Source organism: Salvelinus alpinus, chromosome 34, assembly GCF_045679555.1.
Source record: "Salvelinus alpinus chromosome 34, SLU_Salpinus.1, whole genome shotgun sequence".
Taxonomy (NCBI): Eukaryota; Metazoa; Chordata; class Actinopteri; order Salmoniformes; family Salmonidae; genus Salvelinus; species Salvelinus alpinus.
The window spans coordinates 17,034,007-17,050,698 of record NC_092119.1 but is presented as its reverse complement, the minus strand read 5'-3'; the positions used below and the strand labels follow the sequence as shown (position 1 = coordinate 17,050,698).

Genomic DNA, 16,692 nt, shown 5'->3' with positions numbered 1-16,692 from the left:
GCACTGAGCTAAAGGGTAGAGCTGCCGCTTTCAAGGTGCGGGACTCTAACCCGGAAGCTTACAAGAAATCCCGCTATGCCCTGCGACGAACCATCAAACAGGAAAATCGTCAATACAGGGCTAAGATTGAATCATACTACACCGGCTCCAACGCTCGTCGGATGTGGCAGCGCTTGCAAACTATTAGACTACAAAGGGAAGCACAGCCGCGAGCTGCCCAGTGACACGAGCCAACCAGACGAGCTAAATCACTTCTATGCTTGCTTCGAGGCAAGCAACACTGAGGCATGCATGAGAGCACCAGGACGTGTGCTCCGGGCATGTGCTGACCAACTGGCAGGTGTCTTCACTGACATTTTTATCAACATGTCCCTGATCGAGTCTGTAATACCAACACGCTTCAAGCAGACCACCATAGTCCCTGTGCCCAAGAACACAAAGGCAACCTGCCTAAATGACTACAGACCCGTGGCACTCATGTCCGTAGCCATGAAGTGCTTTGAAAGGCTGGTCATGGCTCACATGAACACCATTATCCCAGAAACCCTAGACCCACTCCAATTTACATACCGCCCAAACAGATCCACAGATGATGCAATCTCTATTGCACTCCACACTGCCCTTTCCCACCTGGACAAAAGGAACACCTATGTGAGAATGCTATTCATTGACTACAGCTCAGCGTTCAACACCATAGTACCCTCAAAGCTCATCACTAAGCTAAGGAACCTGGGACTAAACACCTCCCTCTGCAACTGGATCCTGGACTTCCTGACGGGCCGCCCCCAGGTGGTGAGGGTAGGTAGCAACACATCTGCCACGCTGATCCTCAACACTGGAGCTCCACAGGGGTGTGTGCTCAGTCCCCTCCTGTACTCCCTGTTCACCCACGACTGCATGACCAGGCACGACTCCAACACCATCATTAAGTTTGCTGACGACACAACAGTGGTAGGCTTGACCACCGACAACGACGAGCATATAGGGAGGAGGTCAGAGACCTGGCCGGGTGGTGCCAGAATAACAACCTATCCCTCAACGTAACCAAGACTAAGGAGATGATTGTGGTGGACTACAGGAAAAGGAGCACCGAACACACCCTAACCTTTAGACTGCTAAACCCTTACCCTAACCTCACCCTAACCTTTAGACTGCTAAACCCTCACCCTAACCTCACCCTTAACCTTTAGACTGCTAAACCCTTACCCTAATCTCACCCCTAACCTCACCCCTAACCTCACCCTTAACCTTTAGACTGCTAAACCCTTACCCTAACCTCACCCCTAACCTCACCCCTAACCTCACCCCTAACCTCACCCCTAACCTCACCCTTAACCTTTAGACTGCTAAACCCTTACCCTAACCTCACCCCTAACCTTTAGACTGCTAAACCCTTACCCTAACCTCACCCCTAACCTCACCCCTAACCTCACCCCTAACCTCACCCTAACCTTTAGACTGCTAAACCCTTACCCTAACCTCACCCCTAACCTCACCCCTAACCTCACCCCTAACCTCACCCTAACCTTTAGACTGCTAAACCCTTACCCTAACCTCACCCCTAACCTCACCCCTAACCTTTAGACTGCTAAACCCTTACCCTAACCTCACCCCTAACCTCACCCCTAACCTCACCCTAACCTTTAGACTGCTAAACCCTTACCCTAACCTCACCCCTAACCTCACCCCTAACCTCACCCTAACCTCACCCCTAACCTCACCCCTAACCTTTAGACTGCTAAACCCTTACCCTAACCTCACCCCTAACATCACCCTAACCTCACCCCTAACCTCACCCCTAACCTCACCACTAACCTTTAGACTGCTAAACCCTTACCCTAACCTCACCCCTAACCTCACCCCTAACCTCACCCTAACCTTTAGACTGCTAAACCCTTACCCTAACCTCACCCTAACCTTTAGACTGCTAAACCCTTACCCTAACCTCACCCTAACCTTTAGACTGCTAAACCCTTACCCTAACCTCACCCTAACCTTTAGACTGCTAAACCCTTACCCTAACCTTACCCCTAAGCTTTAGACTGCTAAACCCTTACCCTAACCTCACCCTTTAGACTGCTAAACCCTTACCCTAACCTCACCCTTTAGACTGCTAAACCCTTACCCTAACCTCACCCTTAACCTTTAGACTGCTAAACCCTTACCCTAACCTCACCCCTAACCTTTAGACTGCTAAACCCTTACCCTAACCTCACCCTTTAGACTGCTAAACCCTTACCCTAACCTCACCCTTAACCTTTAGACTGCTAAACCCTTACCCTAACCTCACCCTTAACCTTTAGACTGCTAAACCCTTACCCTAACCTTACCCCTAACCTTTAGACTGCTAAACCCTTACCCTAACCTCACCCTTAACCTTTAGACTGCTAAACCCTTACCCTAACCTCACCCTTAACCTTTAGACTGCTAAACCCTTACCCTAACCTCACCCCTAACCTCACCCCTAACCTTTAGACTGCTAAACCCTTACCCTAACCTCACCCTTAACCTTTAGACTGCTAAACCCTTACCCTAACCTCACCCCTAACCTCACCCTTAACCTTTAGACTGCTAAACCCTTACCCTAACCTCACCCCTAACCTCACCCCTAACCTTTAGACTGCTAAACCCTTACCCTAACCACACCCCTAACCTCACCCCTAACCTCACCCCTAACCTCACCCTTAACCTTTAGACTGCTAAACCCTTACCCTAACCTCACCCCTAACCTCACCCCTAACCTCACCCCTAACCTCACCCTAACCTCACCCCTAACCTCACCCTTAACCTTTAGACTGCTAAACCCTTACCCTAACCTCACCCTAACCTTTAGACTGCTAAACCCTTACCCTAACCTCACCCCTAACCTCACCCCTAACCTCACCCTAACCTTTAGACTGCTAAACCCTTACCCTAACCTCACCCTTAACCTTTAGACTGCTAAACCCTTACCCTAACCTCACCCTAACCTTTAGACTGCTAAACCCTTACCCTAACCTCACCCTAACCTCACCCCTAACCTTTAGACTGCTAAACCCTTACCCTAACCTCACCCCTAACCTTTAGACTGCTAAACCCTTACCCTAACCTCACCCTATCCTTTAGACTGCTAAACCCTTACCCTAACCTCACCCCTAACCTCACCCCTAACCTCACCCCTAACCTCACCCTAACCTTTAGACTGCTAAACCCTTACCCTAACCTCACCATTAACCTTTAGACTGCTAAACCCTTACCCTAACCTCACCCTAACCTTTAGACTGCTAAACCCTTACCCTAACCTCACCCTAACCTCACCCCTAACCTTTAGACTGCTAAACCCTTACCCTAACCTCACCCCTATCCTTTAGACTGCTAAACCCTTACCCTAACCTCACCCCTAACCTTTAGACTGCTAAACCCTTACCCTAACCTCACCCCTATCCTTTAGACTGCTAAACCCTTACCCTAACCTCACCCCTATCCTTTAGACTGCTAAACCCTTACCCTAACCTCACCCCTATCCTTTAGACTGCTAAACCCTTACCCTAACCTCACCCCTATCCTTTAGACTGCTAAACCCTTACCCTAACCTCACCCTAACCTTTAGACTGCTAAACCCTTACCCTAACCACACCCCTAACCTTTAGACTGCTAAACCCTTACCCTAACCTCACCCTTAACCTTTAGACTGCTAAACCCTTACCCTAACCTCACCCCTAACCTTTAGACTGCTAAACCCTTACCCTAACCTCACCCTAACCTCACCCTAACCTTTAGACTGCTAAACCCTTACCCTAACCTCACCCTTAACCTTTAGACTGCTAAACCCTTACCCTAACCTCACCCTTAACCTTTAGACTGCTAAACCCTTACCCTAACCTCACCCCTAACCTCACCCCTAACCTTTAGACTGCTAAACCCTTACCCTAACCTCACCCCTAACCTCACCCCTAACCTCACCCTTAACCTTTAGACTGCTAAACCCTTACCCTAACCTCACCCCTAACCTCACCCCTAACCTCACCCCTAACCTCACCCTAACCTCACCCCTAACCTCACCCTTAACCTTTAGACTGCTAAACCCTTACCCTAACCTCACCCTAACCTTTAGACTGCTAAACCCTTACCCTAACCTCACCCCTAACCTCACCCCTAACCTCACCCCTAACCTCACCCTAACCTTTAGACTGCTAAACCCTTACCCTAACCTCACCCTTAACCTTTAGACTGCTAAACCCTTACCCTAACCTCACCCTAACCTTTAGACTGCTAAACCCTTACCCTAACCTCACCCCTAACCTCACCCCTAACCTTTAGACTGCTAAACCCTTACCCTAACCTCACCCCTATCCTTTAGACTGCTAAACCCTTACCCTAACCTCACCCCTAACCTTTAGACTGCTAAACCCTTACCCTAACCTCACCCCTATCCTTTAGACTGCTAAACCCTTACCCTAACCTCACCCCTATCCTTTAGACTGCTAAACCCTTACCCTAACCTCACCCTTAACCTTTAGACTGCTAAACCCTTACCCTAACCTCACCCTAACCTTTAGACTGCTAAACCCTTACCCTAACCTCACCCCTAACCTCACCCCTAACCTTTAGACTGCTAAACCCTTACCCTAACCTCACCCCTATCCTTTAGACTGCTAAACCCTTACCCTAACCTCACCCCTAACCTTTAGACTGCTAAACCCTTACCCTAACCTCACCCCTATCCTTTAGACTGCTAAACCCTTACCCTAACCTCACCCCTATCCTTTAGACTGCTAAACCCTTACCCTAACCTCACCCCTATCCTTTAGACTGCTAAACCCTTACCCTAACCTCACCCCTAACCTTTAGACTGCTAAACCCTTACCCTAACCTCACCCTTTAGACTGCTAAACCCTTACCCTAACCTCACCCTTAACCTTTAGACTGCTAAACCCTTACCCTAACCTCACCCTAACCTTTAGACTGCTAAACCCTTACCCTAACCTCACCCTAACCTTTAGACTGCTAAACCCTTACCCTAACCTCACCCTTTAGACTGTTAAACCCTTACCCTAACCTCACCCTTAACCTTTAGACTGCTAAACCCTTACCCTAACCTCACCCTAACCTTTAGACTGCTAAACCCTTACCCTAACCACACCCCTAACCTTTAGACTGCTAAACCCTTACCCTAACCTCACCCTAACCTTTAGACTGCTAAACCCTTACCCTAACCACACCCCTAACCTTTAGACTGCTAAACCCTTACCCTAACCTCACCCTAACCTCACCCTAACCTTTAGACTGCTAAACCCTTACCCTAACCTCACCCTAACCTCACCCTAACCTTTAGACTGCTAAACCCTTACCCTAACCTCACCCCTAACCTTTAGACTGCTAAACCCTTACCCTAACCTCACCCTAACCTTTAGACTGCTAAACCCTTACCCTAACCTCACCCTTAACCTTTAGACTGCTAAACCCTTACCCTAACCTCACCCTTAACCTTTAGACTGCTAAACCCTTACCCTAACCTCACCCTAACCTCACCCTAACCTTTAGACTGCTAAACCCTTACCCTAACCTCACCCTAACCTTTAGACTGCTAAACCCTTACCCTAACCTCACCCTTAACCTTTAGACTGCTAAACCCTTACCCTAACCTCACCCTAACCTTTAGACTGCTAAACCCTTACCCTAACCTCACCCTAACCTTTAGACTGCTAAACCCTTACCCTAACCTCACCCTAACCTTTAGACTGCTAAACCCTTACCCTAACCACACCCCTAACCTTTAGACTGCTAAACCCTTACCCTAACCTCACCCTAACCTCACCCTAACCTTTAGACTGCTAAACCCTTACCCTAACCTCACCCTAACCTTTAGACTGCTAAACCCTTACCCTAACCTCACCCCTAACCTTTAGACTGCTAAACCCTCACCCCTAACCTCACCCCTAACCTCACCCCTAACCTCACCCCTAACCTTTAGACTGCTAAACCCTTACCCTAACCTCACCCTAACCTCACCCTAACCTTTAGACTGCTAAACCCTTACCCTAACCTCTAGACTGGTTAGACTCATGTTGCCTTGCCCACTGGCCTTACTAATATCGTCCATATACCTGTCATGTGTACTGGGATGTACCTTGTGTGTGTCTATCTGCCTACTGGGATGTACCTTGTGTGTGTCTATCTGCCTACTGGGATGTACCTTGTGTGTGTCTATCTGCCTACTGGGATGTACCTTGTGTATGTCTATCTGCCTACTGGGATGTACCTTGTGTATGTCTATCTGCCTACTGGGATGTACCTTGTGTATGTCTATCTGCCTACTGGGATGTACCTTGTGTATGTCTATCTGCCTACTGGGATGTACCTTGTGTGTGTCTATCTGCCTACTGGGATGTACCTTGTGTATGTCTATCTGCCTACTGGGATGTACCTTGTGTATGTCTATCTGCCTACTGGGATGTACCTTGTGTATGTCTATCTGCCTACTGGGATGTACCTTGTGTGTGTCTATCTGCCTACTGGGATGTACCTTGTGTGTGTCTATCTGCCTACTGGGATGTACCTTGTGTATGTCTATCTGCCTACTGGGATGTACCTTGTGTATGTCTATCTGCCTACTGGGATGTACCTTGTGTGTGTCTATCTGCCTACTGGGATGTACCTTGTGTGTGTCTATCTGCCTACTGGGATGTACCTTGTGTGTGTCTATCTGCCTACTGGGATGTACCTTGTGTATGTCTATCTGCCTACTGGGATGTACCTTGTGTGTGTCTATCTGCCTACTGGGATGTACCTTGTGTATGTCTATCTGCCTACTGGGATGTACCTTGTGTGTGTCTATCTGCCTACTGGGATGTACCTTGTGTGTGTCTATCTGCCTACTGGGATGTACCTTGTGTATGTCTATCTGCCTACTGGGATGTACCTTGTGTATGTCTATCTGCCTACTGGGATGTACCTTGTGTATGTCTATCTGCCTACTGGGATGTACCTTGTGTGTGTCTATCTGCCTACTGGGATGTACCTTGTGTGTGTCTATCTGCCTACTGGGATGTACCTTGTGTGTGTCTATCTGCCTACTGGGATGTACCTTGTGTATGTCTATCTGCCTACTGGGATGTACCTTGTGTGTGTCTATCTGCCTACTGGGATGTACCTTGTGTATGTCTATCTGCCTACTGGGATGTACCTTGTGTGTGTCTATCTGCCTACTGGGATGTACCTTGTGTGTGTCTATCTGCCTACTGGGATGTACCTTGTGTATGTCTATCTGCCTACTGGGATGTACCTTGTGTATGTCTATCTGCCTACTGGGATGTACCTTGTGTATGTCTATCTGCCTACTGGGATGTACCTTGTGTATGTCTATCTGCCTACTGGGATGTACCTTGTGTGTGTCTATCTGCCTACTGGGATGTACCTTGTGTATGTCTATCTGCCTACTGGGATGTACCTTGTGTGTGTCTATCTGCCTACTGGGATGTACCTTGTGTGTGTCTATCTGCCTACTGGGATGTACCTTGTGTATGTCTATCTGCCTACTGGGATGTACCTTGTGTGTGTCTATCTGCCTACTGGGATGTACCTTGTGTATGTCTATCTGCCTACTGGGATGTACCTTGTGTATGTCTATCTGCCTACTGGGATGTACCTTGTGTGTGTCTATCTGCCTACTGGGATGTACCTTGTGTGTGTCTATCTGCCTACTGGGATGTACCTTGTGTATGTCTATCTGCCTACTGGGATGTACCTTGTGTGTGTCTATCTGCCTACTGGGATGTACCTTGTGTATGTCTATCTGCCTACTGGGATGTACCTTGTGTGTGTCTATCTGCCTACTGGGATGTACCTTGTGTGTGTCTATCTGCCTACTGGGATGTACCTTGTGTATGTCTATCTGCCTACTGGGATGTACCTTGTGTATGTCTATCTGCCTACTGGGATGTACCTTGTGTATGTCTATCTGCCTACTGGGATGTACCTTGTGTATGTCTATCTGCCTACTGGGATGTACCTTGTGTGTGTCTATCTGCCTACTGGGATGTACCTTGTGTATGTCTATCTGCCTACTGGGATGTACCTTGTGTGTGTCTATCTGCCTACTGGGATGTACCTTGTGTGTGTCTATCTGCCTACTGGGATGTACCTTGTGTATGTCTATCTGCCTACTGGGATGTACCTTGTGTATGTCTATCTGCCTACTGGGATGTACCTTGTGTATGTCTATCTGCCTACTGGGATGTACCTTGTGTGTGTCTATCTGCCTACTGGGATGTACCTTGTGTATGTCTATCTGCCTACTGGGATGTACCTTGTGTATGTCTATCTGCCTACTGGGATGTACCTTGTGTATGTCTATCTGCCTACTGGGATGTACCTTGTGTATGTCTATCTGCCTACTGGGATGTACCTTGTGTATGTCTATCTGCCTACTGGGATGTACCTTGTGTATGTCTATCTGCCTACTGGGATGTACCTTGTGTATGTCTATCTGCCTACTGGGATGTACCTTGTGTATGTCTATCTGCCTACTGGGATGTACCTTGTGTATGTCTATCTGCCTACTGGGATGTACCTTGTGTATGTCTATCTGCCTACTGGGATGTACCTTGTGTATGTCTATCTGCCTACTGGGATGTACCTTGTGTATGTCTATCTGCCTACTGGGATGTACCTTGTGTATGTCTATCTGCCTACTGGGATGTACCTTGTGTATGTCTATCTGCCTACCCTGTCTTGTGAACATTCCACTTTGAGAAATGACGTCTTCAGAAAAACATCAAAATAGTCATGTACTCACATTGCTGGCTGGGATCGGAGTCGGCGGTGGTCATCTTGACGTAATTGGTTGGGACCAGACCGGTGATCCCATTGACCTCTCCTTTCCACCAATCGGGGTCGTTCTTGTCGAACACACTGATCATCTGACCTTTGGAGAAGCTCATCTCTTCCTCGTTGGCTGCTTTGTAGTCGTACATGGCAATGACCTGACACACTGGAGGAGAGAGAGAGCAAGAGCAGGGGGAGAGAGAGGGGGGGGGGGGGGAATGAGGTGTGAGGCAGTGGAGGCTGATGGGAGGAGCTATATCAGGACAGCCTCATTGTATTGGCTAGAATGGAATAAACGGAACGGAATCAAACATGGTTTCCACATGTGTGATGTGTTTGCTACCGTTCCATTCATTCCATTCCAGATATTACAATGAGCTTGTCCTCCTATAGCTCCTCCCACCAGCCTCCTTGTAAACTATACATTCACTTTTCTTACCTACTAAAGGTGTGTGTTTCCTGTGGGTGTGTGTGTATGCTACCTGGTAGAGGTGCTGGTGTGGACTTGCCGCTGTTAGATCCCAGCATTTTGACATGTGAGGCAGGAAACCAACCCTTCTGACGCTTCTTTCCTCGCGCCTTAGAGACCGAGAGAGATCAATCAGTCAACCATATGTATCAATCTAATGCTGTGTTTAGACAGGCAGCCCAATTTTGATATTTTGTTCCACTAATTGGTCTTTTGACCAATCAGATCAGCTCTGAAAAATATCTGATGTGAAAAAATCTGATCTGATTGGTCAAAAGACCAATTAGTGAAAACAATATCAGAATTGGGCTGCCTGCACAGGAAACCGAATTCTGATATTTTCCCACTAATTGGATCAGATCTTAATTCAATAACTGTAAATCAACACAGCCAAAATCATATTGCCTCATTTCATTAGAGTCTAAAACAACCATTAATCAATCAATCAGCCAACCTGCAGTTCTCCGAGCAACCAGCCGGAGGAATTCTTGCTGAGGATGAGGATGAACTGTCCGGGTATCAGGCTGAGCTGCTCTGTTCCTGTGGCCGTGTAGGCAGTGCTCACCTGGGCTATCTCTGCGCGTGTACACACACACACACACACACACACACACACACACACACACACGCAAACGCACGCAAACGCACGCAAACACACACGTAGGGAGTAACATCAGATTTAGAGGAAGTGTTGAAAGGAACAGAGTGTGGATAAGCATTTCTCCAGTTGACTCACCTGGCTTTTTCCCAGGCTGTCCTGGCTTCCCTGAGCTGCTGGATGTCTGAAATAACAAGATAGAGAACCAAGGTCAGATACAAGTTAAAGTCAAGGACGTGTGTGTGTGTGTGTGTGTGTATCTTACGTCGGTCTCTTTGGGTTTGACGTAGTTGGAAGGGAACACTCCAGTGCGGTCTCCAATGCCTCCGCTCCACCACTCTCCCTCTCTCTGGGTCACCAGGATCACATCCCCCTCTCTAAACGTCAGGTCGCCAGGCTCTGGGCTCTCATAGGTGTACAACGCCATGTACTCTGATTGGTGAGACAAAACATCACCTCTCAGAGAGACATTCTTATTGGATGATACAAACCATGACCTCTCAGAGAGACATTCTTATTGGATGATACAAACCATGACCTCTCAGAGAGACATGTAATTGGATGACACAATTCACTACAGAGTCATGACCATTACCATCTGAGAAGGCAGAACTGTATTTTATAATGTTCCCAACACAAGAACTGAATCGGGTAAGAGTGGTTTTGCAGGAGGACATGTTTTTAGGGAAGAGAAAGAGAGAGAGAGCGAACGAGGGCGAGGGAGAGAGAGGGCGAGAGAGAGAGGGCGAGAGGGCGAGAGAGAGAGAGCGAACGAGGGCGAGAGAGCGAACGAGGGCGAGAGAGAGCACACGAACGAGGGCGAGAGAGAGAGCACGAACGACGGCGAGAGAGAGAGAGGCCGGGCGAGAGTGAGAGGCCGGGCGAGAGAGAGAGAACAAGGGCGAGAGAGAACAAGGGCGAGAGAGAGAGAGAGGGCGAGAGAGAGAGATGGCGAGAGAGCGAGAGAGGGCGAGAGAGCGAGAGAGGGCAAGAGAGGGCGAGAGAGCGAGAGAGGGCAAGAGAGGGCGAGAGAGGGCGAGGGTGAGAGAGGGCAAGAGAGAGAGAGAGAGAGAGAGAGGGCGAGAGAGCGAGAGAGGGCGAGAGAGAGAGAGAGGGCGAGAGAGAGAGAGGCAAGAGAGAGAGAGAGAGAGAGAGAGAGAGAGAGAGAGAGAGAGAGGGAGAGAGAGAGAGAGAGGCGAGAGAGAGAGAGGGCAAGAGAGAGAGAGAGAGAGAGAGAGAGAGAGAGAGAGAGAGAGGGCGAGAGAGCGAGAGAGGGCGAGAGAGGGCGAGAGAGGGCAAGAGAGGGCGAGAGAGGGCGAGAGAGGGCAAGAGAGGGCGAGAGAGCGTCAGGGCGAGAGAGCGTCAGGGCGAGAGAGCGTCAGGGCGAGAGAGCGTCAGGGCGAGAGAGAGAGGGCGAGAGAGAAAGTGAGAGGGCGAGAGACAGAGAGAGGGCGAGAGAGTGCGAGAGGGCGAGAGAGAGGGCGAGGGCGAGAGAGAGGGCAAGAGGGTGAGAGAGAGAGAGATAGAGAGAGATAGAGAGAGAGAGAGAGAGAGAGAGAGAGAAGGGAGTACCTTCCTGTTGAGCAGCATCTGAGGCCTCCACTTCATCTGGGGGAGAATATGTCAGGCTGAGACAAGACAAACGACATTAATAAAACAAAATAATACTTTTCTATCATAAGACCAGTACTACCGTGCCCAGTAACAACAAGCAGCCATATGTTTTTATTTATTTACTTCACCTTTATTTAACCAGGTAGGCTAGTTGAGAACAAGTTCTCATTTACAACTGCGACCTGGCCAAGATAAAGCAAAGCAGTTTGACACATACAACAACACAGAGTTACACATAGAATAAACAAACATACAGTCAATAATACAGTAGAAAAAACTCTATATACAGTATGTGCAAATGAGGTAAGATAAGGGAGGTAAGGCAATAAATAGGCCATGGTGGCGAAGTAATTACAATATAGCAATTACACACTGGAGTGATAGATGTGCAGAAGATGAATGTGCAAGTAGAGATACTGGGGTGCAAAGGAGCAAAATAAATAAATAAATACAGTATGGGGATGAGGTAGTTGGATGGGCTATTTACAGATGGGCTATGCACAGGTGCAGTGATCTATAAGTTGCTCTGACAGCTGGTGCTTAAAGCTAGTGAGGGAGATATAAGTCTCCAGCTTCAGTGATTTTTGCATTTCGTTCCAGTCATTGGCAGCAGAGAACTGGAAGGAAGAAAAGTAGGAATTGGCTTTGGGGGTGACCAGTGAAATATACCTTCTGGAGCGCGTGCTAAGATAAGGTGGGGCTTTACCTAGCAGGGTCTTGTAGATGACCTGGAGCCAGTGGGTTTGGCGACGAGTATGAAGCGAGGGCCAGCCAACGAGAGCGTACAGGTCGCAGTGGTGGGTAGTATATGGGGCTTTGGTGACAAAATGGATGGCACTGTGATAGACTGCATCCAATTTGTTGAGTAGAGAGTTGGAGGCTATTTTGTAAATGACATCGCCGAAGTCGAGGATTGGTAGGATGGTCAGTTTTACGAGGGTGTGTTTTGCAGCATGAGTGAAGGAGGCTTTGTTGCGAAATAGGAAGCCGATTCTAGATTTAATTTTGGATTGGATATGCTTAATGTGAGTCTGGAAGGAGAGTTTACAGTCTAGCCAGACACCTAGGCATTTGTAGTTGTCCACATATTCTAAGTCAGAACCGTCCAGAGAAGTGATGCTGGACGGGCGGGCAGGTGCAGGCAGCGATCGGTTGAAGAGCATGCATTTAGTTTTTCTTGCATTTAAGAGCAGTTGGACGCCACGGAAGGAGAGTTGTATGGCATTGAAGCTCGTCTGGAGGTTAGTTAACACAGTGTCCAAAGAAGGGCCAGAAGTATACAGAATGGTTTCATCTGCGTAGGAGGTGGATCAGAGAATCACCAGCAGCAAGAGCGACATCATTGATGTATACAGAGAAAAGAGTCGGCCAGAGAATTGAACCCTGTGGCACCCCCATAGAGACTGCCAGTGGTCCGGACAACAGGCCCTCTGATTTGACACAATGAACTCTGTCTGAGAAGTAGTTGGTGAACCAGGCGAGGCAGTCATTTGAGAAACCAAGGCTGTTGAGTCTGCTGATAAGAATGTGGTGATTGACAGAGTAGAAAGTCTTGGCCAGGTCGATGAATACAGCTGCACAGTATTGTCTCTTATCGATGGCGGTTATGATTCGTGCACTCATGACAAGCTCTGAAACCAGATTGCATAGCTGAGAAGGTACGGTGGGATTCAAAATGGTCGATAATCTGTTTTGATTTGGCCTGTTCAAGTACATATGACTAAATTCTACACACACACGACTGAATTCCTTCACTGTGTGTGTGTGTGTGTGTGTGTGTGTGTGTGTGTGTGTGTGTGTGTGTGTGTGTGTGTGTGTGTGTGTGTGTGTGTGTGTGGGAGGTGTGTGTGTGGGAGGTGTGTACGTGTGTGTGGGCGGTGTGTATGTGTGGGTGGGAGGTGTGTACGTGTGCGTTTGTGTGGGCGGTGTGTACGCGTGCGTGTGTATGTATATATTTACGCAGTGGTGTTGTCATTATCTCCCAGAAGTGTGACGTATGTTTTGGGGAACCAGCCCTGAACCCCGTTGACCTCCCCCAGCCACCAGCTGTCCTGCTGCTCCAGCACCCGGATCACATCCTCCTTACTGAAGTTCAGATGGCTCTCTGTCTTAGCTGTCCACGAACACAGAGTCTGGGCCTGCAGGCTGCCCACCACCTAGAACAAGAGAAGGAAGGATGGAGGGAGAGAGAGTGATGGAGGGAGATAAGATTGAGGGAGAGAAAGAGAGAGGTAGATAGCAGAAGGAACAGGGGTCAAATTTAAATTGGGATTTTGTAGGTAATGAAACAATACGTTTTTCACTCATGGATTAAAAAGTACTAGATCGGTGTAATCATATTCCTAACACCAGCCGTTTCCTTTTTAAATCCATGAGGAGAGTGAACCAGTGAAATCAGAGAAGACATGAGGAAGAATCTTTGCCTGATGACTGAATTCCGCTGCTAGTGGGAGTGGCGTTTGACCAGAGCGTTGTGGAGGGGTAGTTAGGGTAGTCGGGATAGTCAGGGTAGTCAGGGTAGGATAGGGTAGTCAGGATAGGGTAGTCAGGGTAGTCAGGATAGTCAGGGTAGTCAGGATATTCAGGGTAGTCAGGATAGTCAGGGTAGTCAGGGTAGTCAGGGTAGTCAGGGTAGCCAGGATAGTCAGGGTAGTCAGGATAGTCAGGGTAGGATAGGGTAGTCAGGGTAGTCAGGATAGGGTAGTCAGGGTAGTCAGGGTAGTCAGGGTAGGATAGGGTAGTCAGGGTAGTCAGGATAGTCAGGGTAGTCAGGGTAGTCAGGGTAGTCAGGGTAGCCAGGGTAGTCAGGATAGTCAGGATAGTCAGGGTAGTCAGGGTAGTCAGGGTAGAGGATTCGGTCTGGTCTGGTAGCAACATGATCTGTCTGCGGTGGTACGATCACGCTTGTAGGCGATGTCATGGCGACGTTGGCTAGCGAAGCTCATACGCAGAAACACGTCCTCAGGTGTAACAGTCGTCTCGCGCTGGACTGCAGATGTGCAGGTCATTTACATTTACATTTAAGTCATTTAGCAGACGCTCTTATCCAGAGCGACTTACAAATTGGTGCATTCACCTTATGATATCCAGTGGAACAACCACTTTACAATAGTGCATCTAACTCTTTTAAGGGGAGGGGGGGGTTAGAAGGATTACTTTATCCTATCCTAGGTATTCCTTAAAGAGGTGGGGTCTCTTATCTGAAAAACACTCCTTCAATATGGTAGTTGTTTTTGACAAAATGAAAAGGAAGTTGGGGTATTAGCTTGTTCAACTACGTCAGACAACGGTTCAGATCTACGTTGTGCCATTAGATTCAGAGAAAATTATGTTTCACTTCTCTCATTGATTAATAGTTGTTTTAGACTATAATGGGGCGGTAGGTAGACTAGTGGTTAGAGCGTTGGGCCAGTAACCGAAAGGTTGCTGGATCGAATCCCTGACAAGGTAAAGATCTGTCGTTCTGCCCCTGAACAAGGCAGTTAACCCACTGTTCCCCGTTAGACAGTCATTGTAAATACGAATTTGCCTAGTTAAATAAAGGTTAAATAAAATAAAAAATATATATATCTATATATAAAAATAGTATATATCTGATTGACTTCTCTAACCCCAAATCCCGGGCTGGTCTGCTTCGCAAGCATTCCTGGATGTCTTGTGATGATGCGCCTCTGTGTTTAGAACCTGACCACCTACCTACTGTTGGGGTCAAATTGGGGTCATGAGAGGGGCTGCACCAAATGTTTGATGTATTATAATAATTGATAATGCTTATGTTGTATTAATAGAAGGGGAAGGGCTATAAGACCCCTCCCCCACCACATTTACAGGGTCCTAGACTACAGATGAACAATATATATATTCATTATAAGGTTTAATTGTTCCACAGTCTTTTCTAGTCTCTGCCTCTTATAAAGAATCGATCTGAGAGATGTGTGAATTATTGCAGGGTGTCTGTGAGAAAGCACCTCTAGGCTATGTGAGAAGGCACCTCTAGGCTAAAAGAGATTAGACACAGAACCCTGCAGGGGAATGAAAGAGATAAGAGACTAGTCAGACAGACCTCTATAAGTCAACTTGGGGAGTGGACATTTACTACTGAGCCCTTAGAAAACAATGGAACTATTGTATCTCTCTTGCAAGTTTGTACAGCTGTGTATGCATGGGCTTGGTCTGATGAGTAGAAGGTAATGACGTATGCAGTGATATCACTAGGGCTGGACTTCAGGCTTAATAAAATAACTTGGGACTTTTCCTATTTTGCAAAACTAAGGAGAGACATCAGTTGAATGTGTGATGTTTGATCTTTGACTTCTGTCTACAGCTGGATTTTGATTAAAATTGTTATGATTTATAAGTGCACATTTTTAGTGTTTCTTATATGTTAAGTAAATAAAATGGAGCACAAAAGACGGAACCAACACTACCCTAGCTTCAATTGGCTCGTCCCACTCCTCCTCTACCTGTACCTGCTCCGAGGGGGTGGGGTGAGGGGCGTGTGTAGGCGTGAAGGCGGAGTTCTGTCCTCTTGACATGGAAGCATCTTCCCCGGGTTTCCTGGAAGACATGAAGGGTCAGAGGTCATGAACTTTTCAGTCAGCAGTACAGTATTTACATTAAATCACCATATCAATGTCTCATCAGGGTTGAGGAAAGGTTACACGCTCCACACCTATGAGAAATACTTATGGCTAGAAACGGTGTGTGTGTCTATGTGTATGTGTGTATGTATATTATCCAACCTACCCAGTGTTGATGGGGGTGGAGAGCTGTGGTCTGAGGGCCTGTTTAGCAGCATAAACAGCAGTAGCAGCACCAGCAGTGGTAGTCGTAGTAACAGTAGCAGGTCTCTCTGATTTTAACTGTCTCTCTACATAACTCTCTGGGAACCAGCCCATCTTCCCCTGACTACTCCCGTACAGCCAACCCTGCTCTCGCTCCGTACTCTCATCCACCTACACACACACAAACAGATGAATTGGCACACAACAGTCAGACAATGGTCAGACAACAGAGCAGCAGAGTGTAGAATTAAATCCAGAAATAAATTGTCATCTGTATGGTTCTAACCTCGATGACCTCATCGGCTTCAAAGCTGAGTTCTTCCAGGTTGCGAGCGGTGAAAGGGTAGAGCGCCCGGAAGGAAGTGAGCATCGCAGACTTCTTGTGCTCTGTGGCCTGGGGTTGCAGACCACCTGGAACAGCC

General features: G+C 47.8%; 1 protein-coding gene across 2 annotated transcripts in view; it reads right to left on the bottom strand.

Annotated features, from left to right (window-relative positions):
- LOC139563537 (intersectin-2-like) overlaps nucleotides 1-16,692 on the bottom strand; it is a 99,567-nt gene that overhangs the window by 20,667 nt on the left and 62,208 nt on the right. For both annotated transcript variants that reach the window (XM_071382276.1, XM_071382277.1), the window contains exons 19-28: nucleotides 16,557-16,681; nucleotides 16,233-16,441; nucleotides 15,956-16,043; nucleotides 13,446-13,642; nucleotides 11,445-11,500; nucleotides 10,138-10,304; nucleotides 10,011-10,056; nucleotides 9,729-9,850; nucleotides 9,288-9,384; nucleotides 8,777-8,971 (exon numbers count right to left, since the gene is read on the bottom strand). In XM_071382276.1, coding sequence (XP_071238377.1) covers nucleotides 8,777-8,971; nucleotides 9,288-9,384; nucleotides 9,729-9,850; nucleotides 10,011-10,056; nucleotides 10,138-10,304; nucleotides 11,445-11,500; nucleotides 13,446-13,642; nucleotides 15,956-16,043; nucleotides 16,233-16,441; nucleotides 16,557-16,681 — 1,302 coding nt within the window. The remainder of the gene's footprint in view (nucleotides 1-8,776; nucleotides 8,972-9,287; nucleotides 9,385-9,728; nucleotides 9,851-10,010; nucleotides 10,057-10,137; nucleotides 10,305-11,444; nucleotides 11,501-13,445; nucleotides 13,643-15,955; nucleotides 16,044-16,232; nucleotides 16,442-16,556; nucleotides 16,682-16,692) is intronic.